This window comes from Microcaecilia unicolor, chromosome 4 (genome assembly GCF_901765095.1).
Source record: "Microcaecilia unicolor chromosome 4, aMicUni1.1, whole genome shotgun sequence".
In the NCBI taxonomy this organism is placed as follows: domain Eukaryota; kingdom Metazoa; phylum Chordata; class Amphibia; order Gymnophiona; family Siphonopidae; genus Microcaecilia; species Microcaecilia unicolor.
Window position 1 is genome coordinate 271740399 of NC_044034.1, and position 25812 is coordinate 271766210.

The 25812-nt window shown below is 42.4% G+C and overlaps 1 protein-coding gene across 1 annotated transcript in view; it reads left to right on the forward strand.

Annotated features, from left to right (window-relative positions):
• COL4A1 (collagen type IV alpha 1 chain) overlaps window positions 1–25812 on the forward strand; it is a 363110-nt gene that overhangs the window by 187024 nt on the left and 150274 nt on the right. Inside the window, exons 8-16 of the mRNA XM_030201564.1 lie at window positions 83–109; window positions 2317–2400; window positions 2495–2557; window positions 5453–5488; window positions 5804–5845; window positions 13492–13575; window positions 14384–14428; window positions 14520–14579; window positions 24640–24684. Of these exons, the coding sequence (XP_030057424.1) occupies window positions 83–109; window positions 2317–2400; window positions 2495–2557; window positions 5453–5488; window positions 5804–5845; window positions 13492–13575; window positions 14384–14428; window positions 14520–14579; window positions 24640–24684 (486 nt within the window). The remainder of the gene's footprint in view (window positions 1–82; window positions 110–2316; window positions 2401–2494; window positions 2558–5452; window positions 5489–5803; window positions 5846–13491; window positions 13576–14383; window positions 14429–14519; window positions 14580–24639; window positions 24685–25812) is intronic.

The following is a 25812-nucleotide window of genomic DNA, read 5'->3' on the forward strand; positions in this document are numbered from 1 at the left end:
CAATGTGCAGTACTGAACTGATTGCCATGTTGAAATGTGCTGAAAACTGGCAAAAAGCTAATCAGAAGTATTTCTTTTGCAGGGAACATCAGGATTTCCAGGACCGAAGGTGTGTTTTGCCTTTCAAAATGATATATTCACATTAAAACCTTTCTTCTATATTTATATGCAAATGTTTTTTCCATTGACATTTTATATGACAAAGTTATTTGAATGAAAACTTAGGGGGTAATAATCAGCTCAAGTCCATAGGCTGAAGTAAGCTTGGATTTTCAGTGTTGGGCCATTTCTAGGCTCTGGCATTGAATATCCGAGTAAATGCAGACACCTGGAAGTTAACCAGGCATGGACGATATTCAGATTTGTGCCTGGTTAACTCAGAGGATATAGGTTTGTTTGTTTTTTAGTTTTCAAATCTTTATTGCAAATATATGGCAAATACATTGCAAAAGAAATTAATTGAAACATCTGAATATGTATAACCAATAATCAACAGCTCAAAAAGCATCTCAAAATTGTCACACCCTTCTCACCCCCACCCCAAAACAGTTTACCATGGGGGTCTCCTCCCAAAGTCCTGCATGATTTATGTCTTTGTCACTGCTCCTGGCGATCAGCGTAAAATGCACAGTCAGGAGATACCCAAGTGTGAGTCAGGTTATCACATTAGCTCTCCGTACTTGATAGCAACCCCAGTCTGCTGGAACAGAGTAAGATGTTCACTTTTTATGTCTGTCAATTCAGATATCAAGTAAAAATAATCCAGCTTATGCAGCAACCCACCCTCTGTAGGAACACTTGGTTGCTTCTAATCCGCAGCTAATGTCAAATGGGCTGCTGTAAAATACGAATAGAATACTTATGTTGGGCAGGCTTGATCCCCACAGGCTTATGGTGACGCAAGCAATTCCCTGCCTTCAAGGGATATAGGAGCTGCAATATCCGCTATACCAAGTCAATAAGGCTAAATAACAGGACAAGTTCACCAAATGTGAAATATATCCTCCAGGCATGCCACAGTTATGCCAACACATACCAGTACCAGTTTTAAACAGCTTGAGAAGTCTCTGTGGCATATAGTACCAGTGGTTCAGCATTTTATGTCCATTTTCCATCAACACGCTGCTCACTGAAGGCTTGAAAAGATATTTAAAACTAAATTCCCATTTTCTCCATTCACAAGCAATCCTCATGTCCTTTTCCCAATGCTGTATATAATAATGTATGGGGGAACAAGCCAAGATCGATGCCAAATAAAGGCAGGAAATAGAACCTGTACCTCCCTCCCCCCATTGCCTGTTCTAATAAAGTCTCCTCAAAGTTAATTTCCTTGCATGCTATCTGAGAAATATAATGTGTAAGTTTTAAATAATGAAAGTGCTGATGGGGAGGCAGACCATATTCCTCTACAAACTCTTGATATGTAAGAAACTCCCCATCTTCCCAAACCTGCCCCAGTCTGTGCATACCCTTAGCTTCCTATTGATGAAATATAGTACTCGTCATCCCAAGGACAGTGCCAGGCAGACTTCTGTGGTCTATGCCCTGAAAATAACAATGGACGAATCAAGGTCAGGTATACATATGTTGTTGTTTATCTTCTCAGGCAGACTGGATGGACCATACAGGTCTTTATATGTTGTCATCTACTATATTATATTATATAGGTGACACCTGAAAGAATAAGGGCTATTATAGTGGTGTACTGTTGGATACAATAGGTTTTTGGAGGGCTCACCATACAATATAAGGGGGTAATGGTGTGATGTGTACCTGGGACCTTTTATGTGAAGTCCACTGCAACACCCCCCAGATTATCCCACTGCTGTGCTAGGACGTCTGTGTTGCCGGTCTGCTAAGAATGCTGGCTATCCTATACGTCCCAATGGCTTGTTTTGGTGTGTTTTTTCCCTTGGACTTTTTTTTTCCTAAAAGTGGTCCTAAAAGATAGATGTACTGAACACAAAATCGTCTTGCAAATGACCATTTTCAAAACAGAAAGTTGGATGTTTTCTGGTTTGAAAATGGCCATGTTCGCTACTGGATTTTTGGAAGTTTTTCCTAACATATCCCAAATTGGATTTAGATGTCATATCAAAAATGCCCCTTTATATTGTTTCCAAATCGAAATCTTTGAAGAAAAACCTGAACAAAAGTTCCTGTAAACAACATGGGAAACTAAACAAAATGAAAATTTTGGGGCTTCACACCTAGATTTTCTGTTGCTAAATGAGATATAAACTTTATAAGCATAGTCTTGGTTACCTTCAATGCTAGGAGCCCTAACTCCATTTTTTTAACTTTCTATTATTGCAGGGTGACCCAGGTGAAATGATCGGACTTCTACCATCTGGTTTATTAAAAGGAGAAAAAGGCTATGCGGGCCATCCTGGATTACCAGTGAGTTGTTCACGATGTAGTGCGTTAATATTAAGTTGGCGCAAGTCTGACTTTAAATGCACACCCTGATGTTCTACTATTTCCTTAAAAACAGGGTTCACCAGGATTGCCAGGTTTACAAGGTCCCATAGGTCCTGCTGGGCAAACAGGACCTCCTGTAAGTAGCCCCCTTTCATTGTTTTCTTTGGTGGATTCAAGGAAAGGTCATCTTATGTCTAGAATTAAAAAATGCACATTACCCTATATTCTGTGGCTTGGCATCACTAGAGCAGCTGGTTATAGGACTGGGAAAGCAGAATGTCCTGTTACAAGTTTTTAATATGCTAAGAAAGCGCACAGAATGTTGAGTATTATTAGGAAAGGGATGGAAAATAAACACAAGGATGTTATAATGCCGTTGTGTCGCTCCATGGTGCAACCGCACCTCAAATATTGTGTCCAATTCTGGTTGCAGCATCTCAAAAAAATATAAGGGAATTGGAGAAGGTGCAGAGAAGGGCGACTTAAATGATAAAAGGGATGGAACGACTTCCCTATGAGGAAAGGCTAAGAAGGTTAGGGCTCTTCAGCTTGGAGAAAAGGCGGCTGAGGGGTGATATGATAGAAGTCTACAAGATAATGAGCGGAGTAGAGCGGACAGATGTGAAGTGTTTGTTTACACTTTCAAACAATAAAGGAACCAGGGGACACAAGATGAAGCTAGAATATGGTAGATTTAAAACAAATAGGAGAAAGGTTTTCTTTACTCAGTGTGTAGTTGGACTCTGGAACTCATTGCCGGAGAACGTAGGGACAGCAGCTGGCCTTACGGAGTTTAAGGGGGATTTGGACAGATGCCTGAAGAATAAGTCCATTGAACATTATTTAAAAAAAAAGGAAAAAATTATTATTTTTTTTTTTTGGGGGGGGGAGGGGTTTGCCGGGTTCTTGAAGCCATTGGCTGCTGTCGGAGACAGGATGCTGGGCTTGATGGACCCTTGGTCTTTTCCCAGTATGGCGGTGCTTATGTGCTTGATGAAAAATGGCTTGCAGGCTCCATATTACTAAAATTTGGTTAAAACTTTGCACTTTCAGGCCTACATGTGTTTTACAATTTTCATCTTTGTAGATGCTGTGTTTAGTTCAATCTAAACTGGAAAACTCTTTTTTGGAAAAGCTTGGAGTCTGGGAAACCCAGATGGGTGAAAATAATTGCACAGGAGTAAATCAACAAATGTTCCACAGGCCAATCTAAAGTTCTTTTATGTTTTTGTAGCATGAAAATAAATGTCATTGGCAATAGTGATTTATGCTAGTCTGGATTTTTACAGAATAGCAGCTTTTACCAACAAACATTCAGCCTGTCACATGAAATACTGCTCATGAAGACCATGAGTTTATACATAGAATAAGTTTAGTAGATCAGATAAATTCACGATTATTGTGTGCTTGTTGGTTCCTTCTTGGTGAACCTCATCTCACGTGCCAGACATTGTGGTATGCATAGGCCAGGTATGCATTAAAAATGAAAAGTATCAAATAGCCATCAAAGGAGCAAGGAATCGGGGAAAAGACTTGCTATACTGATGTAGTAAAACTATAGAGCACTTAATCACATGGATGTGATATATTTATTTTGGACAGAATTTGTCAGGTCATCCTTGTGAAAAGTTGGACTGAGCAGTACACACTCTCCTAAATTGCCCTTTGAAAATAGTAGCTATGGCTGCCACTTCCGATCGAGCCTACTTGCTTCCACGAGTATTGTAAATTAGTTGTAAGGCTCTTTGGTACGGGGCCCAATCTTTGCATTGCCTCATTGCACAGATGGACTAAGAAACCAGGGGACTCTTTTACTGTAATGTAGTAGCATTATATATTTACTGCACAGTAAGTATGCAGTAACTTGTTGGGGGTGTTCTCTTTATCTTCCCATTCAGTTACCACACAAAAAGGACCTTTTCCATGCAATACTGCAGTAACAGGTAGCACAGATGCATTTATAGCCTTCTCGCCCCGTTCCAGGATATGCACTTAGGACTAGATTCTATAAATAGCACTGAAAAATGTATATGCTGAGCGCTATTCTATATAGGATCCGCCTCCTTCACAGAATAGTGCTAAGCGCATAAACGGCGCCTTACTTTATGTGCTGGCAATTAAGCCTGCTGAAAGCAGGAGCAAATGCCACCACCTAAGTTAGATGCAGATCAAGTCTATTCTGTAACAATGTGTATAAATTCTGGAAATGTCCTGGAACGCCCCCTGAAAAGCCCCTGTCTACACCCCCTTGAAATTACATGCTATAGGAATTCCGCGGACATCATTGAAGAATAGGATGTGTGTGTTACTCCCAATTAAAGCCAATTAATGCCCATAATTAGCTGCTAACAACCAATTATTGGCTTTAATTGGTTGTTAGCAGCCAATTATTGGCACTGGTTGGCTCAGTACTCAAGTTGCACACGCAAATCAGCAACACACACTGATTTGCGTGCAAAACTTTAGTTGCCTTATATGGTAGAACTAGTGACCCTACTACAAGGTCCTACTGCAAGATATAGACCTTGTAGTCTTTTCCAACAGATTTCCAGAGTACAGGAGGTTAAAATCGGTTAGACATCTCTTTTTCTCTATTCAGTACGAGCTGGCTAACTGTGGAATCAACTTGTTTAAGATCATATACTCAATATCTTAGGTTTAGAAAGAATTTCAAAGCTTTTCTCTTTCGTAAAGCTGGTTTGGATTTGTTGAATGTTGAAATCTTTTTCTGTAATTCCTGGGCAAATTGGTCTGGTTCTTGTTCTATGGGATCCGTCCTTGAACTGTATTGGTTTAGGCGGAATATAAGAACTGGCATAACATAACATATAGAATCTCAGGGTTAGAGCATGAACTAGTGTGTGATAACTTAAAGGGCAAACGTGATAACTGTGCCATGGCTGAGTGCTAAGTGTTGCAGTGTCACACCATAATTTCTTACCTCGCTCTGCCTGTGCCTGTAAACCTGTTTTTCATAAGTGTAATCTTTGAATGCAAAAAGCTGATAGCAGTGATGTGCTCTTTTTTCTAGGGTCCTCCTGGGCCACCTGGTCCCCCAGGTACAAAGGTGAGCAGTTAATGAAGATAGAGCTCTTCTTATCAGCTTTTAATTAGTTTGTCTACTTTAGTATTTAGAAAGTATTTTATTGGTTTGATACTGGTTTACTTTAATGATCTTGTTTAATATATTTAGATTGGGATATTTTGTTATGTTTCTATGATATTAAAATTCTTCAAATGTTTTTGTAACTTTTCTTTGGATTTTATGGGAAAATGGGCCAAAATAAAAATGACATTAAAATGATAATACATTTAAAATGCAATTTTGTGAACATGTATGTTCTCCAACTGACGTTTACATCTTTCTGATTTCTGCCCACAGGGTCAAATGGGTTTGGGCTTTCGAGGACCAAAGGGTGATAAGGTATGTACTGTTTGTATCCAATATTATTAGAATTAAATCTTTTCTGCCATGGCCTCCATAGAGGGGAAGGTGGTATGCTATTTATGATAGCTAGTCTCAAACAAACTTAGCGGTCCTTTTCCTAAGGTACACTAATGGATTTAGTACACTCTAATGATTAAAGTGTGCTAAATGATAGCACTCCCATTATATTCCTGTGGACATCTTATTTAGTGCACGGTAATCATTAGTGCACCTTGGTAAAAGCACCCCTTAATTTTAAATTATTTAAAAACTTTTTTATATATGCAATTTTAATATAAACGTCCAACCAATATATGCGCAGAAAGGGAGCCAAATATATAACTGACATTAAAAAAAAACCACTTCATAACTTCATAAGCCAAAGAAAAGCTCCCAAAGTCCTCATTTTTAGGAGGAGTTCAAAGTAAATAAGGGAGTGTCAATTTGAAACACAAATAAAAAAAATATTCTGGTGGCATGCTAATGACATAAGCACAGAGATGAATCCCTTTTAGGGATATTGATAGAAACTGATTCTGACAACCCATCAGTCATTCTCTCAGTAGCTAAAAAAGCAAACAGTTGACAAGCTATAAAGAAGGCACATTTCTGAGGCTGGTATCTGATCAAACATTTTGATCAGATACCAACTCCCCATTTGTACTGGAATTTCAAAAAGAAAATGGCCTCCAACAGAAGGACTTCAGGGCTCATCAATAGACATTGCTTCCATTTTCTCTGTGTTTCTTTACAGACATCCGTATAAATCCAAACTTCTACCATATTCAAAGTGATTTAAGCAAGAAGGAGAGGTTTCTACCTGTTTAAAATGTGTTCTGTGGACTAACTGCAGAGCTAAGCGACCAAATAGGACTGCATAAATAGCAGTACTAACTTTGGTTGCTTAGCTACGTGGGCGTCAACATTGAATATTGGCTGGCACCTGCATAGCTTCTGGGGAGCACTGGAAGATGCTCTCCCCTCCCTCCTGCCCATCTCCAATAAGGTCCTTCTCTCCACTCTTACTGACATAAGCCTCCTTCCCAATCCCTCTGCCAACATCAGCCCTCCTTTCGCGCACACCCACCAACATCAGACCCCCCCCTCCAAAATCCCGACACACTCACCCACCTGCAGTCCCCCCACCACAGTCTACCATATCATCCCTGGTGATCCAGTATGACTCACCTTCCATGGAAGGAGTCTGAGGCCCCTTGAGAAGCAGAAAAAGACTTCTTTCCCAAAACACCTCTACTAATAGACTAAGGTGCTCATTTTCAAAGTACATAGACTTACAAAGTTACATATAGCCTTCCTTGGCCAAAATCTGGTGGCGTTAGTCCTCTTTTTTTTAAATATCAGATCTATGATAGAAGCACGCTGTACCCCTTCAATGTGACAGCAATCCACATAGATACATTTAGGGCCTCTGTCACCAAGCTGTGGTAAAAGGGGTCCTGTGGTAGTGTTGGTGCATGGATTTGCCGCACGCTGAGGCCCTCTTTTACTGCAGCGGGTAAAAGGTTGGTTTAAAAAAAAATGAAATGGCCGTGCGGTAAGTGAACCACTTGCCTGGTGGCCATTTCCCGGTTGAGCCCTTACCACCTTCTCCCATGCTAACCTGGAAATGGCGCTCGTTGGGGGCAGACACTACCACCAGACTCCTGCAGTAGCCCGGCAGAACTGCCGGATTGGTGTGCACCAAAGCGGTGGTACTGGTACCGCCGCTTTCTAAAAGGGTCCATTATACTTATACGGTCTGGGCCAGAGCCGGTGGTTGGCAGCGGGACTGGTGGTTGGTAGGCGGGGATAGTGCTGGACAGACTTGTATGGTCTGTGCCAGAGCCGGTGGTTGGGAGGCAGGGCTGGTGGTTGGGAGGTGAGGATAGTGCTGGGCAGACTTATACGGTCTGTGCCAGAGCCGGTGGTTGGGAGGAGGGGCTGGTGGTTGGGAGGCGGGGATAATGCTGGGCAGACTTATACAGTCTGTGCCCTGAAGAGGACAGGTACAAATCAAAGTAGGGTATACACAAAAAGCAGCAAATATGAGTTATCTTGTTGGGCAGACTGGATGGACCGTGCAGGTCTTTTTCTGTCGTCATCTACTATGTTACTATGTTACTATGTAGTGTCAGGGGTCATATATTTCACACTTCACAGATTCAACATTTTGGAGGCAACTCTATAACTGGACACCCCTATTTAGGTGTCCTGTTACCACACAGTGACAGCCTATTCTGTAACAGCATCTGGGCACCCAGATTCTATTATAGAATACTAACGTAAGCTGGCATTAGAACTGGTGTAACTATGGATGCCTAAATGTGGCTGCGACACACATAACGTATATTACACATGTTAATGGGAGACATACCTAGGTCCTGCCCGTGGTCTGCCCATGTGAATATTCCCATGCATTTATGTGCTATAGCATCTACACATGCCCTTACAGAATTAACTCTTAGGCGAATGCTTGGCACTTATGCACATAAAAGTGTACGCTTACTCACAAAAGGACTATATTCTATAAATGGAGCTGAAAAAATAGGGCTTATTGCTATTCTATAAACAGCGCTCAAAGTTAGGCACCTTTTATAGAATAGTGCTCAGCGCCAGGATCTGTGACTAGTTTTAGGAATGAGCATTTAAACCAACTGAACCCTGGTGTAAATCATCACACCTAAATTAGGTGTAGATCCCCCTTATTCTGTAACACAGACAGAGTCTTCGAGTCAGGTGAGAAGCTGCGTGCTTTCACTGCAGTGTTCAAGGCAAGTTCCGAGGGCTGCAAGGGGGTAGAGAGAAGCAAAGTGAGAGGGAGTACGCAGAGGAGAAGGGGTTGCTGGAGTGTGGGAAGAGGTAAGAAGTGGTGCTAGGAAAAAGAGGAAATGTGTGACAGAGAGAGATGTGTGTGGTGGGGGGAAGGGATGGCTGTAGGATTGCAGGGAAATGTCAGAAGGGGGAAGAATCAGATGCCAGACAACGGGAGGGTGTTAAAGGGAGAGAGAGAGAGATGTGGGAAAAAGAGCAGAGAGCTTAATGCGTTAATCGAATAACATTTTTTAATGCAAGTTAAATTGTTTATGTGTTAATTGTGCAGCCTTACTCCCAACGTATCTGCTAGTACCTTAGCATATATTTTTACATCTACATTTAAGAATGATATAGGCCTATTGGATCCAGGCTCCACTAGGTCACTGCCTTCCTTAGGCAACATCATAATTAGCACTTGATTTAAAATGCAGGAAAAGTTCCCTTGCAGAGAGAGTCTGATCTTCCAAGACTTTATACAAGTCAGCATACAAGCCATCAGGGCCAGGAGCTTTAAAGATTTCAAACCCTTGATTACTTGAGCCCACTGTTCACATTTGATAGGGGCTTTTAAAGCCCACTCCTGCTCTCCATAATTTGGGGTAGACTAAGTCCCTCAAAAAATCCCATCTAACAATTCCTGTGGGCTGCTCTCTCCTGTGCTCAATCTAATAGGGCAGGATCTCTCCAATCTGCTCATCCTTTAACACAGAAACATAATGTGATTTTCTACCCCCCCCCCCCAGCTGTTCTTACTAGACACGTCAAACACCTGCCTAACTTATTTCCAAAATGAAGGATTCTGTGCTTTTTGTATACTACTAATAATCATTTTTATAGTGCTACTAGATGTATGCAGTGCTGTGCACATTACATGCAGGTACTTTCTTTGTCCCTAGAGGGCTCACAATTTAAGGGGTTTTTTTTTTGTACTTAGGGCAATGGGGGGTTAAGGGACTTTTTACAAAGCCAAGCTACTAATTCCTGGTGCCTCAAACGAGAGGAAGCCCATTCAGTTCCTATGGGCTTCCTCTTATTTGCAGTGCGGGAATTGGTAGTGGAGCTTTGTAAAAAAAAAAGCCCTAAGTGACTTGTCTAATGTCACAAGGAGCTGCAATGAGAATTGAATCCAAGCTGCCAGGATCGAAGCCTGCTGCACTAACCATTAGGCTACTCCTCCAGTGTGTGTGTATTGTTTTTTGATGGATTAGTGAATGAATGATTGGTTGCAACCAAATGAACTACTCCTTAAGCTCCTTTGTCATTTTCTATGTCATCTTTATCTCTGAACTGAAAGCAGCAGCTGTTGCAACCTTATTAAAGTACTATTCAACTTTTTTCTTTTCCAAATACTGTAGGAGTTAATAGCACCTCTCAATACAGCTTTGGTTATTTCCCCCAAATAGCCTTGGGTAGTCCTTATGGGCCACGTTAAAATTTGCATATTGCTGCCCTGTATATTGATCAAACTCAGGGCCCTCGCTTACACCAATAGGCATTTTCTTCATATGGCCCTTCTCTGCCCAATCTAAACAGATTTCCGTCACAATTGATGCATGATCTGAAATGTGTATGCACCCTGTCTCAACCCCCTCTTACCTTAGAAAACAGGGTCTCAGAGACTAGTACATAATCCAGTCTATTTTGAATTGGATAGGTTCTTGAGATGTGCTTATATTGCCAGGCATCCACCAGTCCCCCTTGTCAACATAGCCAAGGGCTTCAACTATTTCATTTTCCCTTCATCTTCTCAGCCATGGCCATGTCCAGGAGCTGGTCCACAACGCTGTTATAATCTCCTGCTAATATCACCAGAGCTTCATGAAGTTCTGCTAGCACATTCCACTTTTTAACAACAAATAGCTTAGTTCTTCCTATGGGAAAGTAGGCCGAGATAAATCAAAATCAATCCCTCCACACTCTCCCTTACCCCCACGTAATGCTCCTCTAGATCTCATATCACAGCCTTATGAACCAAATCCCTACTTTTGTAGATGTGCACTTCCCTAGAGTTCCCCAATTTTTAACAAATCTAAACGGGTTTCTGTTTTCTAAGATGCCTATGATCAATCTGTAACATTGCTGACTTTGACTCCCTTTCCTCACTCTGCTACACCTATATCAATTTCCACTATGATTACTGTAACATTTTTTATGTAGGTATCACCGAGTCTAATCTTAAACGTCTTCAGACTCTCGAAAATAAGGCTGCGCATGTTATCTGCAACGAGAAGCGTTATGATCATGTTACGCCACATCTTAAATGCCTACATTGGCTCCCAGTTGAATATAGAGTCAAATTTAAGTTTCTCTTCCTGGCACACAAAGTTCTCTACATTACCTTACCTTCATACTTAGGCTCTTTGATTACCTTGTATACAACCGCATGTACCCTTTGCTCCTCCACTAACAATAGATTAGTCTTACTGCACCAGTCCAAAGCCACATGGGAGTCACCAGATCCACTACTTTCTATTTTCTTGCCCCTGGTTTCTGGAACTCACTCCCACAACACCTTTGTTTGGAGAACTCCTTTCCTCTTTTCCACATGTCATTAAAGACTCATCTCTTTCAGTTGGCTTTTATCGACTTGTAACCTATCATCAGGCTCCTGTGACAGGTGGGGTTGGCCTCTGAACAAAGAATAGATGTGCGTTGATTTCTGTGTTTATATGAGACTTTAGTGAATGGTGCATGACTGGCCTTCCTCTGTTTGATTGTCCTCTGGTGTGGCTGTGCTATCCTGTCAATTTATGGAGTTTCTTTCCTTTTTACGATTATTTTATAAATTGTGAACCACCTCAATTTGTTTCAGTTAGAAGCAGTATATTAAGCAGACTAGTGATAAACCCTTCTTCTCTGCATTATTCTGCCATCCATACATTGAGACTTTGGAGATCAGCCTGACTCTGGGGCTTGTGTGTAGTTTGGGAAGGATTTCGGAGAATGCATTCCTAAATTTTCTAGAGTTTGGTTTCCTACCTAAAAGCCTGAATTTAGATTCTAGAACCTCCATCCTGTACTTTCCTTAAGGGAGCAAGTCTATAAAGTGGTGCCTAAATGTAAGTGTGACAAAGACGCACAATTAACACCAATTCTATAACGGAGTTAAGGCATGCCTCACCTATCATAGAATAGTACCACAAAGCTGCTTTGGCACGCCAGAACCTAAGCATAAGCTGACATGCCTAAGTGCACTTTCAATGATGGGGGCTCATTGCTAGGCAGAATGCCCATGCTCCCCCCATTGGTACAGCTGTTACATGCCATGGGGGAGATTCTGTATATGGCACCTAAACAATTGGCGTGGAAATCAGTGCCGACTAAGTGTATTCCATAAATGGCACCTAGATTTAGGTGCAGTATATAGAATACGCTTAGTTGATATCTCAGCACCTAAAACTATGTGCATCCATTTACACCAGTAAAAACATGGCATAAATCCCAGTGCGTAGGTTTACATGCATTGGGCCATATTCTATAACCTTCGTAAATGTTGGAATACTCACAGAACACCCATTTCCCCACGCATAACCATACTCCATTTTGCCTGTGTGCCTTAGAAGTTCAGCGCACTTTGTTATAGAACATGCTTAGTGATTTGTGTGCATAAATTCTAGTTATTACCAATTAGCGCTCATTATTGCTGCTTAAATGCTGTTATCATCACTTATTAGCTTGTTAAGTTATGTGCGTTGTTATAGAATCCGCTTGGATTTCGGCGTGGATCTCTAGGTGTGCTATATAGAATCTGGGGGCATGTGTCTAGTGTGCCAATTTTATTGGTTAGTGTCTAGCACATTTATTTATTTAGATTTTGCTCACACCTTTTTCAGTAGTAGCTCAAGGTGAGTTACATTCAGGTACTCTGGATGTTTCTCTGTCCCAGGAGGGCTCATAATCTAAATTTGTTCCTGAGGCAATGGAGGGTTAAGTGACTTGCCCAAGATCACAAGGAGCAGCAGCGGGATTTGAACCGGCCACCTCTGGATTGCAAGACCGGTGTTGTAACCACTAGGCCACTCCTCCACTTTGTGATGTCATTCATGGGTGTAAGTGCACCTATTCCATAAATTAGTGTGAGCAATTGGCACCTAAAATTAGGCACCCTTTGTAGAGTTGCACTTTGGGGTGAATTCTATATATAGCGCCTAAAAAAACTGGCACCCAAAAAAGCGCTATTCTATAAGCTACACTTAAAGTTATGCGTGGTTTATAGCATACTGCTTAAACGCAGGGGTCAGTCCTAAATGTAAGTGCGTCCATTTGTACCAACAAACATTTAGGTACATTGCCCCAATTGCATAACTCGAGCCTACGCTCCGCCCCAAACTGCTCATGATCCTCCAATTACCATGTCCCCTTATCCGGGACGTGCGTAAAATTTAGGCATGTATCGCTTGCCTAAATTTACGCGTCTACACCCTAATTGATTTCAATTAGCACCAATAACTGCTTGTTAAAAAGCCAATTAGCATTGATTGGCTTGTTAAGCAATTACGTTGCACATGCAAATTGACTATGTGCGCTGATTTACACGCACAATTTTAGTCGCCGTTTATAAAATCAGGGGGTTTATGTCATTAGTATCCACATATACCACAACAGCCAGCTGCTCCCCAGCACTCTCTAAGATCTTAACTAGGAGACGCATGAGTGCGTTACCTTTGCACCTGGCAGGCAAGATACCAAGCGATCTTCACATCTACAAGCCACCCAGCTGTCTACATTCCTGTTATTCTGAGTATATTCTGTTACAATCCGTAGGAAAGTACCGAAACAAGTTGGAATTAAGATGAGTGATTTCAGCAGGTTTTATTTTTGCTTCACAGGGAGAACAAGGGGTTTCGGGGCCTCCTGGTCCACAAGGCCCTGTCGCACAAGGTTCGAAAGGAGTTATTGTATATAGAGAAAAGGTAAGACAATGTGACCAAAGCATTTTATAAAAACTTCATGGCATGTAAGAACAGGACTGATTTTTGGAGAAAGAGGCATAATGCTGGAAATAGTAGCAGGTTTGCAGAAAAAGTGCCAATACTTGAGGAGGAGAACAGGGCCAACAGACCAGGAAGGAGAAGAAAAACATGGCAGGGAAGAGAGAGCTGATTGGAGTACTGGACTAGTCTTAAACTTGGATATCTGTCAGACCAGTGTTATAGTTAGCCAAGTTCCAATGTTCTTGGTTTTAACATGCTTAGTAGGAATATGCATGGAAAAGATTTTGGTTCATGTTCAGGTCATTTTAGGACTGTCCTCCTAATTTTTGGACTTTTTCTTGGCTTATTTCAAATATTGTTTAACTAATGGAAATTGACTTTAAAACATATTAAATCGATTTTACACACACTAAAAATTTTAAGGCATGCTGAGAAACCAAATGCATGCTAAGGAATTCACATCCTGAATAAGAAGCCATGACTGGAAGTGTCTTGTTTTGCTAGTGTTTGCTACTGTGATCAGAAAAAAAACCCAATTTGCAATTCCTTCTCACTGCATAATATAATAAGACAACTCTATAATACTGGTAGGTTTACAAATTAACAACCTAGATTAGGCATCATTGTGTACTTAAAATGTTCTTTGCAGAACTTTTTCTAGGATAAATCAGTGTAAATCGCTCTGTACTAACAAATGGATCATTGAAAATGTATTTTTTGCAGATGTAAAACAAAATAATCAAACATTGCACCAAAATTAATCTTCACTTTTTCTTTAATGCAATAGGGTGAAAAGGGTGATAAAGGTGAAGCAGGTGACCATGGTGCTCCAGTAAGTTAAATCTTTCTATTTCAGTTGCATGAACATATTTTGCCTGAGGCACAGAGTAAAAACTAATCCTATGGACTATCTTTCAAAAAAGGGATTTCCAGGGGCAAGTATCAAAGGAGAAAAGGGTGAAGCTGGAAAGCCAGGACCACGGGTAAGTGAGAGCTACTGAACTTCTTTCATTAGAATTGGTGTCTGTATGTACTGTATGCTTCCCTTCTATTAGTTTTTGAAAAACTGAGGAACAAGTACATCCAAGTCAGAATTATGGCATCCTGCTCATAATGTCCCCCAAAACCCCCCATCCATCTCACAACAATTTTTGAACAGGAAAGACATCCTGATTTCCTGTTTGAAAATACATGAGAAAGACGTCCTTAATCTGGAGACATCCAACCTGAACAACCATTTTACAAGGTGAAACATTTAAATTATAAACGGGGGGGGGGGGGGGGGGGGGGCATAGGGATGTCTGTCTGGCAGCATTCTTATGAAAATGGCCACACAGATGCCATTGGAGAACAGAAGAGCAGCCTTGTGGTTAGTGCAGTGGACTAAAAGTCAAAGGACACAGTTTCCGATCCCATTATAACTCTTTTTTGGGGGGCTGGGGGGTGGAGGGTAAATGTGATCCCTCCAGGAACAGGAAAATGCCTGCTGTTCCTGAATGTACACCACTTCAATAGCCTTCATCTTTGCATGTGTTTAATATATATATGTATAGTAAGTATTTTTCTGTTCCTGGAAGGAGCCCCAGGGAAAAAAAAAATAATAAAGCTACAGTAGGTTTTGAACCTGTGTCCCTTGATTTACAGTCTACAAAACGGCCATAATTCCTGCAGCTGACATAGAGCCTGGGTTTCCTTTCTGGTTTCACTTTTAGGGGAGAAGGAGAGAGACAGCAATCACTGGGGGATTAAAGAGGGGTCATGCCTCAATTAGAGCACCTTTTTTGTAACTTGGATGTGACTGAAACAGGTCTAGATAAAAACGTTCTTCTTTTTAGACATGGATGTTTCTTCCAATTTGAAAATCACGTCCTACTTTTGGTCTTTCCCTAGTCCTGCCTAAAACATGCCCACAACACATACCCTTGCTATTTGGATGAACTACAGTGTGAAACATCCAAATTCTGACTTTCCAAAATTGAGATTTGGACTTTTTTTTAGCAGCTGGATATATTTTTTAGGCATTTTGAGGCATCCATGTGCCTTGAAAATGAGCGCCACTCTCAGGGCAGTAATTCTGAATACAGTTTTAGACTGCAACATCATAACATTTAAGATTCATGGAGAGAAAATATATACATCAAATAAATTCCTTGTTACTGTTACAGGCTTTTTAGAATTCATGCAGATTTGATATGAGGCTGGGTACTCAAAAGCCCTTATCTTGTGTCTAGCAGGACAGAAGAGGTGATAGTGCCCTTGTACAAGTCTCTGGTGATGCCCCATTTAGAATACTGAGTGCAATTCTGGAGACCGCACTTACGGAAGGATATAAGCAGGATGGAGTTGGTCCAGAGGGTGGCTACAAAATTAGTCACGGTCTTGGTCATTAAACATATGAGGACAGGCTCTTGAACTTCAACATGTATACGTTGGGAGAGAGGGGATAGAGAACTTTAAATACCTCAGTGGTGTTAATGTACAAGAGGTGAGCCTTGTTCAAATGAAGGAAACCTCTGGAATGAGAGGGCATAAGATGAAGTTAAGAGGAATAGGCTTAGGACAAATCTGAGGAAATACTGTTTCATGGAAAGAGTGGTGGATGCGTGGAATGGCCTCCCGGTGGAGGTTGTGGAGATGAAGACTATGTTTAAGAAGGCGTGGGACAGACACGTGGGATCTCTTAGGAAAAGGAGTTAGTGGTTACTGAGGATGGGCAGACTAGATGGGCCATGCGGTCCTTATCTGCTGTCATGTTTCTATGTTTTCTGTTTCTATCTGCACAGCAGCAGCTGCTATACAGATACAGATGAGTGCCTTATCCACCAGTTTTCAGCCGGAAGATCCAGAAAGTGCAGCTGAAAATTTGTACAGGTCACTTTGGTACTATCCTGATAGTGCCAGTGAAGAGTAAGGGTGGAGCATGTGCCATTCCTCCTAACTCTGTGGGTAACAGCTATATTCAGCCATTATCTGTATGGCCACGTGGTTTAACTCAGGCCAGTGAAAAGACTGTCCTAACTTAAATAGCATAGCTGTAGGGAGGACAGTAGCTAAATATCACTGCTATTTATTTATTAGGATTTATTTACCGCCTTTTTGAAGGAATTCACTCAAGGCGGTGTACAGTAAGAATAGATCAAACATGAGTAATAGGCAATTACAGCAGTAAAAATATTCAAAACAATACAAAGTATGGCATGGTATACTATTTGCAATGTCAACACAATACGTAATAGAACATTTTAGGTGATAGCAAAGGGTAAAGCGAAGCTGTAACATATAGAAGGGTAAGAAAGTAGGAAAAGTTAGAAAGTAAGGTGACTGATTTAAATAAAGTTGCACATGAGGTCAGAGAAATGGTTAAATGTTATCTTAGCCAGGGTAGGAGTGGATAAACATGTCCTGCTGCAGTATATGCAGCCTGAGTACTCGTGTGTGTGAGTGAGACTAATGAGTTAGTTACTATCTCAAGAGTATGTATTCAGTACCGCTTGTTACCGTGATAGGAGTGATGAATACATTAACCTTTCAGCTAGATTTTTGAAAACGTTATTGACCATGACATTTGAATATAGGCCTGATTGTTTTAAAAATAATTTTCTTTTTTTTAAAATTTATATTTACATATATTTAGCTTTAGAAGCATAGCTAGACCTCAATTTTGGGGGGAGGGGCCTGAGCCCACGGGGGGGGGGGGGGGAGGTGGCATATTTTGCCATGCCTCCCCACCACTCTTCGCCCCTGCCACAACCTCACATACCTGGGCTGGCAGGGGTCCCCAAGCAGAAGCCTTCCTGTGGTGATACTCGGCACTGTGCTGCCTGCCCTACTTTCCAGTCCCAGTCTCTGTTTTAGTGAAATTGAGCATGCGTGAAGCTTGCGCATTCTCAATTTCATTAAAACTGAGCATGTGCACAAGGGAGGGGGAAAAGGCAGGCAGCACTGTGGCAAATATCGCCACATGAAAACTTTGGCTGGCAGGGCTTGGGGACCCCTGCCAACCAAACCAGAAAACTTGGGGGTCCTGAACCCAAATTGGGGGACCCAGACTCCCAAGTCCCCCCTGTGGCTATGCCACTGATTAGCCTGCTCTACATCCATAATCGTATTTGACACATTATTTAAAGCATCTTGATATAAATCACAAGGTACAAAATCCATTGTCTAAAATACCTCATAACAAAGTTAAGCGCACACAAGCTAGATTGTAATTAGTGGAATCTCTACCTAGTTAAATAGCCAAGTTTTAATACATCTACGGAACTCTAAAATATTATCGATATTCCTAATGAATAAATGAGGATGATTCCATAGAGATACCAAAGAACAAGAATAAGCACGCTTACAGGTACACAGAAATTTAAAAGAATTCATAGATGAAAGGGGGAAATGCCTTGGCTTTCTCCATGTTTGTTTCTAGCCTAGTAACAACCTTGGGTATCAGGATGAGGATTGGAAAGAGATCAAAAGTCAAGGTTTCTCCTTTGCAATTGTCATGGGTTTTCCCTCTGATTAATCTGCACCATCCTTCTGTGTATACCACAGCCATCACAGTGGCCAGAGCATCGTTAGAAGGCTAGTCCAAATCCATCCTGAATCCCCCTCATATGTACTGGTGCAATGGCAGGAGCTGTGATCACAAACAGCAAAAGAAAAAACCACACCGAGACCTTCAAGACTTGAACAACTAAGAGTCCTTGACCGTGTTTTGGCGTAACAACACCTGCCTCAGGGGTCCAAGTACTCAAATGCTCTCAAAGACAAACGCAAAAAGGAGGGCAGAAAATAGACTCAAATAGAAAATGTAAAAATATTGTAGCGTATCTATAAAGTCAAAACATCTCACACATTGTGGACAGGGCAACTTGCGAAAGGAGAATGATTATCCCACAAACAGCAGTGAAACATGACAGAAAGAACGAGGTTTGCAATGCAATGAGAGAAACGCTGGAGCACCAGAATGAGTCTATAAGTGCTATTTAAAGGCGTTTGCTCTCCTGTTTTTGTTTTTCACTTTGAGAACATTTGAGTACTTGGAGCTCTGAGGCAGGCGTTGTTACGCCGAAACACTGCACGTGTCGGGTCTTCATGATTAAAGGACTTTAGATTGTTCCAGTCTTCAAGGCCTTGGTCAACAAGATTACAGAGCATATTCAAAAGCATGGATTAATGAGACAAAGTCAACATGGATGTAGTGAAGGGAAATCTTGCCTCACCAATCTACTACATTTCTTTGAAGGGGTGAACAAACATGTGGATAAAGGTGAGCCGGTTGATATTGTGTATCTGGATTTTCAGAAGGCGTTTGACAAAGTACCTCATGAAAGACTCCAGAGGAAATTAGAGAGTCATGGGATAGGAGGTAGTGTTCTATTGTGGATTAAAAACTGGTTAAAAGATAGAAAACAGAGAGTAGGGTTAAATGGTCAGTATTCTCAATGGAGAAGGGTAGTTAGTGGGGTTCCCCAGGGGTCTGTGCTGGGACCGCTGCTTTTTAACATATTTATAAATGACCTAGAGATGGGAGTAACTAGTGAGGTAATTAAATTTGTTGATGACACAAAGTTATTCAAAGTTGTTAAATCATGGGAGGATTGTGAAAAATTACAAGAGGACCTTACGAGACTGGGCGTCTAAATGGCAGATGACGTTTAATGTGAGCAATTGCAAAATGATGCATGTGGGAAAGAGGAACCCGAATTATAGCTATGTCATGCAAGGTTCCACGTTAGGAGTCACAGACCAAGAAAAGGATCTAGGAGTCATCGATGATGATACCTTGAAACCTTCTGCTCAGTGTGCTGCTGCGGCTAAGAAAGCAAATAGAATGTTAGGTATTATTAGGAAAGGAATGGAAAACAAAAATGAGGATGTTATAATGCCTTTGTATCGCTCCATGGTGTTCAATTCTGGTCGCCGCATCTCAAAAAAGATATAGTGGAATTAGAAAAGGTGCAGAGAAGGGTGACGAAAATGATAAAGGGGATGGGACGATTTCCCTATGAGGAAAGGCTAAAGCAGCTAGGGCTCTTCAGCTTGGAGAAAAGGCGGCTGAGCGGAGATATGATAGAGGTCTATAAAATAATGAGTGGAGTTGAACAGGTAGATGTGAAGCGTCTGTTTACGCTTTCCAAAAATACTAGGACTAGGGGGCATGCGATGAAGCTACAATGTAGTAAATTTAAAAGGAATCGGAGAAACTTTTTCTCCATTCAACGTGTAATTAAACTCTGGAATTCGTTGCCAGAGAATGTGGTAAAGGCGGTTAGCTTAGCGGAGTTTAATAATGGTTTGGACGGCTTCCTAAAGTAAAAGTCCACAGACCATTATTAAACGGACTTGGGGAAAATCCACTATTTCAGGGATAAGCAGTATAGAATGTTTTGTACTTTTTTGGGATCTTGCTCATTTGTGACCTGGATTGGCCACTGTTGGAAACAGGATGCTGGGCTTGATGGACCTTTGGTCTTTTCCAGTATGGCAATACTTATGTACTTATGTTTGTGTTTGTGTTCTCTTGAGCCCTCTCTTTTGCTACCAGGAGCTGTGATCACAACAGCAGCCTCAAAAACAGGGTGCAAGTCTAGGAGTGAAGTGCAGATCTCTCACATGGCAGCATGCAGTGTAGCTACTGAGCTAGGGGTGTAATTCTTAAAAAGTTGCTTAAAGTTAAGCTCCTAAAATGTGTGCACTAAAGAGGGAATTCAGTAAATAATGCTCAGAAGTCTGCACCCAAAAAACTCAACACTAAGTACAATTCTATAAAGCAGGGGCGTAGCCAGACTTCGGCGGGAGGGGGGTCCAGAGCCCGAGGTGAGGGGCACATTTTTACCCCCCCCCCTGCCATTTTTGACCTCCCCGCTGCCACCACCATCTTTGACCCCCCCCCCAGCGCCAACCCTTTCGACCCCCTCTTCCCACCGCCACCAACCCTCCCCCACTGCCGCCGGGTACCTTTGCTGGCAGGGATCCCCAACCCCCACCAGCCGAAATCCTCTTCTCTGGCACGGCTGCATTGCTGATCTGCAAGGGCAGGCTTCTGATGTGCAGGACGTCAGACTCACAGAACCAGAAGCCTGCCCTTGCAGATCAGCAACGCGGACGTGCCAGAGAAGAGGACTGCAGCAAAGGTACCCGACGGTGGCGGGTGAGGGTTGGCAGCGGGAGGGGGGTCGAAGGGGTTGGTGGCAGGGGGCCCAGGACCAAATCTATGGGGGCCCATGCCCCCGTGGCTCCTTGTAGCTAAGCTCCTGCTGTAAAGGGCAATCGTACTTTTTAGAATCACGCCTAGGCACAGATCCACAACTAACTGTTGGGCACAGGACTTACGCCTGCTAAAATCAAGTGTAAATGCCGACACCTAACCTAGGGGCCTTATTACTAAACCGCATAGGTGCCTAAGTGCGCCCAACACACGTCAATTTGGAGTTACCGCCCAGCTACTGCATGGCGCTTGTGCTAATTTCATTTTTTACGTGTGTCCACTATGCACACCCGAAAATACTTTTTATTTTGTGGCGCGTGGCAGAAACTGGGCAGTAATCGTCATTCTATGCGCAGGCGCGCTGACAAATGGACCTGCTCATGTCCAATACCCGTATCTACACCAGCGCAGACCATTTTTTGGTGCATCTTAGTAAAAGGACCCCTTAGGCATGGATTGATGTAATTCCACAGGCAACTTTTGGGAACCCCTCTGACACGGCCCTGGCCACGCCCCCTTTCCAGATACATGCTATAGAAGTTGCGTGCCAATCAAAGCCAATTAATTGTTGTTAGTGCCCAGTTATTGCTACTTAAGGGCTCGTTCATCAATTCAGTTGCATGTGCATCTTGGGTGCAACCCAAAATTCGCCACACAACTTTCTGCGCGATATATAAAATCCAGGGAAAAGCACAAATTCTGCAGTGCCAATTACGTACTTAATTGCTATTATAGAACACTAGTGTAAGTCAACAGTTACATGCCTAACTTTAGACGTGGCGTGAGCACATACACTAGTTCAGTGGTTATGTAAATGCTTGCAGAACACGAGAGGAGGAGAACAGGGCCAACAGACCAGGAGGGAGAAGAAAAACATGGCAGGGAAGAGAGAGCTGATTGGAGTATTAGACTAGTCTTAAACTTGGATATCTCTCAGACCAGTGCTATAGTCAGTCAAGTTCAAATTTTCACGATTTTAGCATACTTAGTAGGGATATGCATGGAAACAATTTTGGTTCATTTTCAGGTCATTTTAGGACTTTCCCCCTAATTTTGGGTCTTTTTCTTGTTTATTTCAAATATTGTTTAACTCATAGAAGTTGACTTTGAGGCTCATTTTCAAAAGAGAAAAACGTCCAAAAAAGTGTCATAAAGCACCATTTGGATGTTTTTCTTCTCAAAATGTCCAAACTGGTATTTTTAAAACCTATTTTGCAGACATTTATCTATGCAATTCGTCTGCAGTGCGTCCAAATCACAAGGGGATGTGTTGGGGGCCTTTCAAAGGTGGCATTAGGGCGTGCCTAACACTTGGACGTTTTACAGCCATAATGGAACAAAACAAAAATGCCCAGGACTACAACTAAGATCTTTTGGTCTAGACCTGTTTTCAGAACAAATAAGGCACAAAAAGGTGCCCTAAATGACCAGATGACCACTGGAAGGAATCAGTGGTGATGCCCCAACATCCCCTCCAGTGGTCACTGACTCCCTCCCACCCCCCAAAAATGTGAATAAAAATATGACTTACCAGCCTTTATGACAACCTTAGATGTTAAAGTCAGGTCTATTAGGGCAGTATTCAGGTCCCTGGAATAGTGTAGTGGTCGGTGCAGTGCACACTGGGGGACCCAGGTCCTTATCTCCCTTCTACTTGTCACACTTGTGGTAGAAACTGTGACCCCTCCCACAGTCACCAAAACCCTACTGTACCCACATATAGGTGCTCCTTTCACCCAAAAAGGCTATTGTAGTGGTGTACAGTGGGGGACTGTGTTTTGTGGGGGTTTTGGAGGGCTCAGGGGACAAGATAAGGGAGCACAGGTGAGATGTGCACCTAGGAGCATTTTCATGAAATGCACAGAAGTGCCCTCTAGTGTGCCCCATTGCTCTCCTGGGATGACTGGAGGACCAGTCTACTGAAATTGCTGGCTCCTTTTACATCCCAATGGCATGAATCTGTACGTTTTGCACTTACCATTTTTTTTTCTTCCAAAGCACAAAACCTTATTCAAAACAGTATTTCGAAAAAAAAGATAGACGTTTCTTTTTTTGAAAATGACCTTCTTTCCTATTCGGATTTTGGACGTTTTGTGCAAAACATCCAAAGTCGGACAGACGACATACCAAAAATGCCCCTCTTTAACCCATATTAAATCGATTTTGCACATTCTAAAATTTTTAAGGCATGCTGTGAAACCAAATGCATGCTAATGAATTCACATCCTGAACAGGAAGCCATGACTGGAAGTGTCTTTTTTGCTAGTGTTTGTTACTGTGATCAGGAAAAAAAACCCCATTTGCAATTCCTTCTCACTGCATAATATAATAAAACAATTCCATAATACTAGTAGGTTTACACATTGACAACCTAGATTAGGGCATCACTGTGTATAACCTTCACGTGTAAGTGCTAGGCACTCTCCTGACCTGCCCATGCCCCTCTCATGTCCACATCCCCAAGTAGTTGCATGCTATAGAAAGCACACACTAAGGTTATAGAATACTATTTATTTGTTTTTATTTATTTGTTGCATTTGTATTCCACATTTTCCACCTTTTTTGCAGGTTCAATGTGGCTTACATTATACCGAAATGGAATATTAGTGTCAACTTCAGGCACAGGCAGCTCCTCGTGACTGGGCAAGTCACTTAACCCTCCATTGCTCCATGTAAGCCGCATTGGGCCTGCCTTGAGTGGGAAAGCGTGGGGTACAAATGTAACAAAAAAAATAGTGCCAAATAACTCAAATTTTAGCTAAAGTCAATCAAACATTCCTCTGCATCTGTACAGTATCAAATGGCAGAAATTTGGAATTCATTACCTTTATTTCTCAGGGCCTGTAGATATTACCTCAGCTTTAGGAAAAATTTGAAGGCTTGGTTTTTTTCATAAATTTGGCCTTTCAAATTCTGATTCTAATTAATATTGGTTATTATACATTTTGCCTATTTTCAGTGTATTATAGTTTAGTTGTTTTTATTGTTTATTTTGTAATGTAATTCCTGGAACCTGTTAGTCCGGTCTCTTGTTGATGTAATCCGCCCTGAACTGTGGAGGTAGTGGCAGAATAGAAGATATGATATAACATAACATAACATCAATTAACACCTAATTTAACAGTTAAGTTACGTGCACAGCTGACACTATCCTGTAACCTGTGTGTGTAATTTTGCGTGTTAACCACAAATATGGTGCACAAGATTATAGATTAGAGCAGTGGTTCCCAAACCTGGTCCGGGAGGCACCCCAGCCAGTCAGGTTTTCAGGATATTCACAATGAATATTCATGAGAGCAGTGGCATTCCTAGGGGGGCTGGCACCCCCCCCCCGATGCAGCGCGGACCCCCCCCCGGTGAAAGGACACCCCCACGAAGGAACCCCCCCGCCGAGTGCACGCCGCCGGGGGGGGGGGGGGGGTGCCATGCGCACCTGTCCTCTGTTGTTCCATGCTTCTTCTCTGCCCCGGAACAGGAAGTAACCTGTTCTGGGGCAGAGAAGAAGCATGGAACAATGGAGGACAGGCGCGCGCGGCACCCCCCCGGCAGCGTGCACCCGGGGCGGACCGCACCCACCGCCCCCCCCTAGGAACGCCACTGAATGAGAGAGATTTGCATGTATTGAAGGCAATGTATGCAAAATTCTCTCATGAATATTCATTGCGGATAGTCTGAAAATCTGACTGGCTGGGATGCCTCCAAGACCAGGTTTGGGAACCACTGGATTAGAGGGTATATATCCAGCCTCCTGAGCTCTTTATTTTTAGCAGTTGGTGTCAGTCAAGATATAAAGGAGATGACAGCTCAGGTTCTTCTGTGTTCCATTTTGCCTTGTGCAGGGAAAACTTGGCAAAGATGGGGAAAAGGGAGAAGATGGATTTGATGTAAGTATCTAAAATTCTCTTTTCTATTTTTAAATTATATATCAGTTTTTATGCCATTGTGTAACAGAGAACTAGTCAACGGTAATTTTGCTATAGCTAGCATGTCTGGCAGTATTCAAGAATAGATATACTATTACCATGGTTCTACATCAAAGGCACCTTAGTCTTCCTTGTACAGCCTGCATTTTGAGAACAGTAAAAACTTTTTAGTAAGATTTTTCAACTTTTCAGCCCTTAAAAGCTTACAGTAACTACAGGAAGTCCATACCCCCTTAAGGGGATAAATTTAGAAAGCATTTCCATGTGTAAAGTATGTTTTAAATTTGAAAAATTATACAGGGTATCAGGGGCGTAGCCAGACTTCGGCAGGAGGGGGGTCCAGAGCCCGAGGTGAGGGGGCACATTTTAGCCCCCACCCCCAGAGCCGCCGACCCCCCTGCCATTGCCGACCCCCCCTGCCACCGCCACCAACACCACCAACTTTGACCCCCCACTGCTGACGACCCTCTCGACCCCCTCCTGCTGCCAACCCTCCCCCGCCATCGCCTACCTTTGCTGGCAGGGCACCCCAACCCCCGCCAGCCGAGGTCCTCTTCTTCCTTTGTTCTGTTTCTGAGTCTGACGTCCTGTACATACAACGTTCAAGATGTCAGACTCAGAAACAGAACGAAGGAAGAAGAAGACCTCGGCTGGCGGGGGTTGGGGGTCCCCTGCCAACAAAGGTAGGCGGCGGCGAGGGCGGGTTGGCGACGGGAGGGGGGTCGAGAGGGTTGTTGGCAGGGGGGTCCAGGGACAAATCTATGGGGGCCCAGGCCCCCGTGGCCCCACATAGCTACACCCTGGAAGGTTATAGACACATATAAGTATACATGTTGTCAAGAGCACATGTAATTTTATGGCATCTGTGTATAGACATAGTGAGAGATTAACCTAAGAGTTAGAGCACCAGGCTGATAACCATGGGGGGTTGGTTCCAATTCCACTGCAGCTCCTTGTATTCATGGGCAAGTCATTTAACTCTCCATTGCCTCAGGTACAGAATTAAATTATAAGCCCCCTAGGCACAGGGAAATGCCAGTGTACATGAATATAACTCACCTTGACCTACTACTGAAAAAGTGTGAGCTG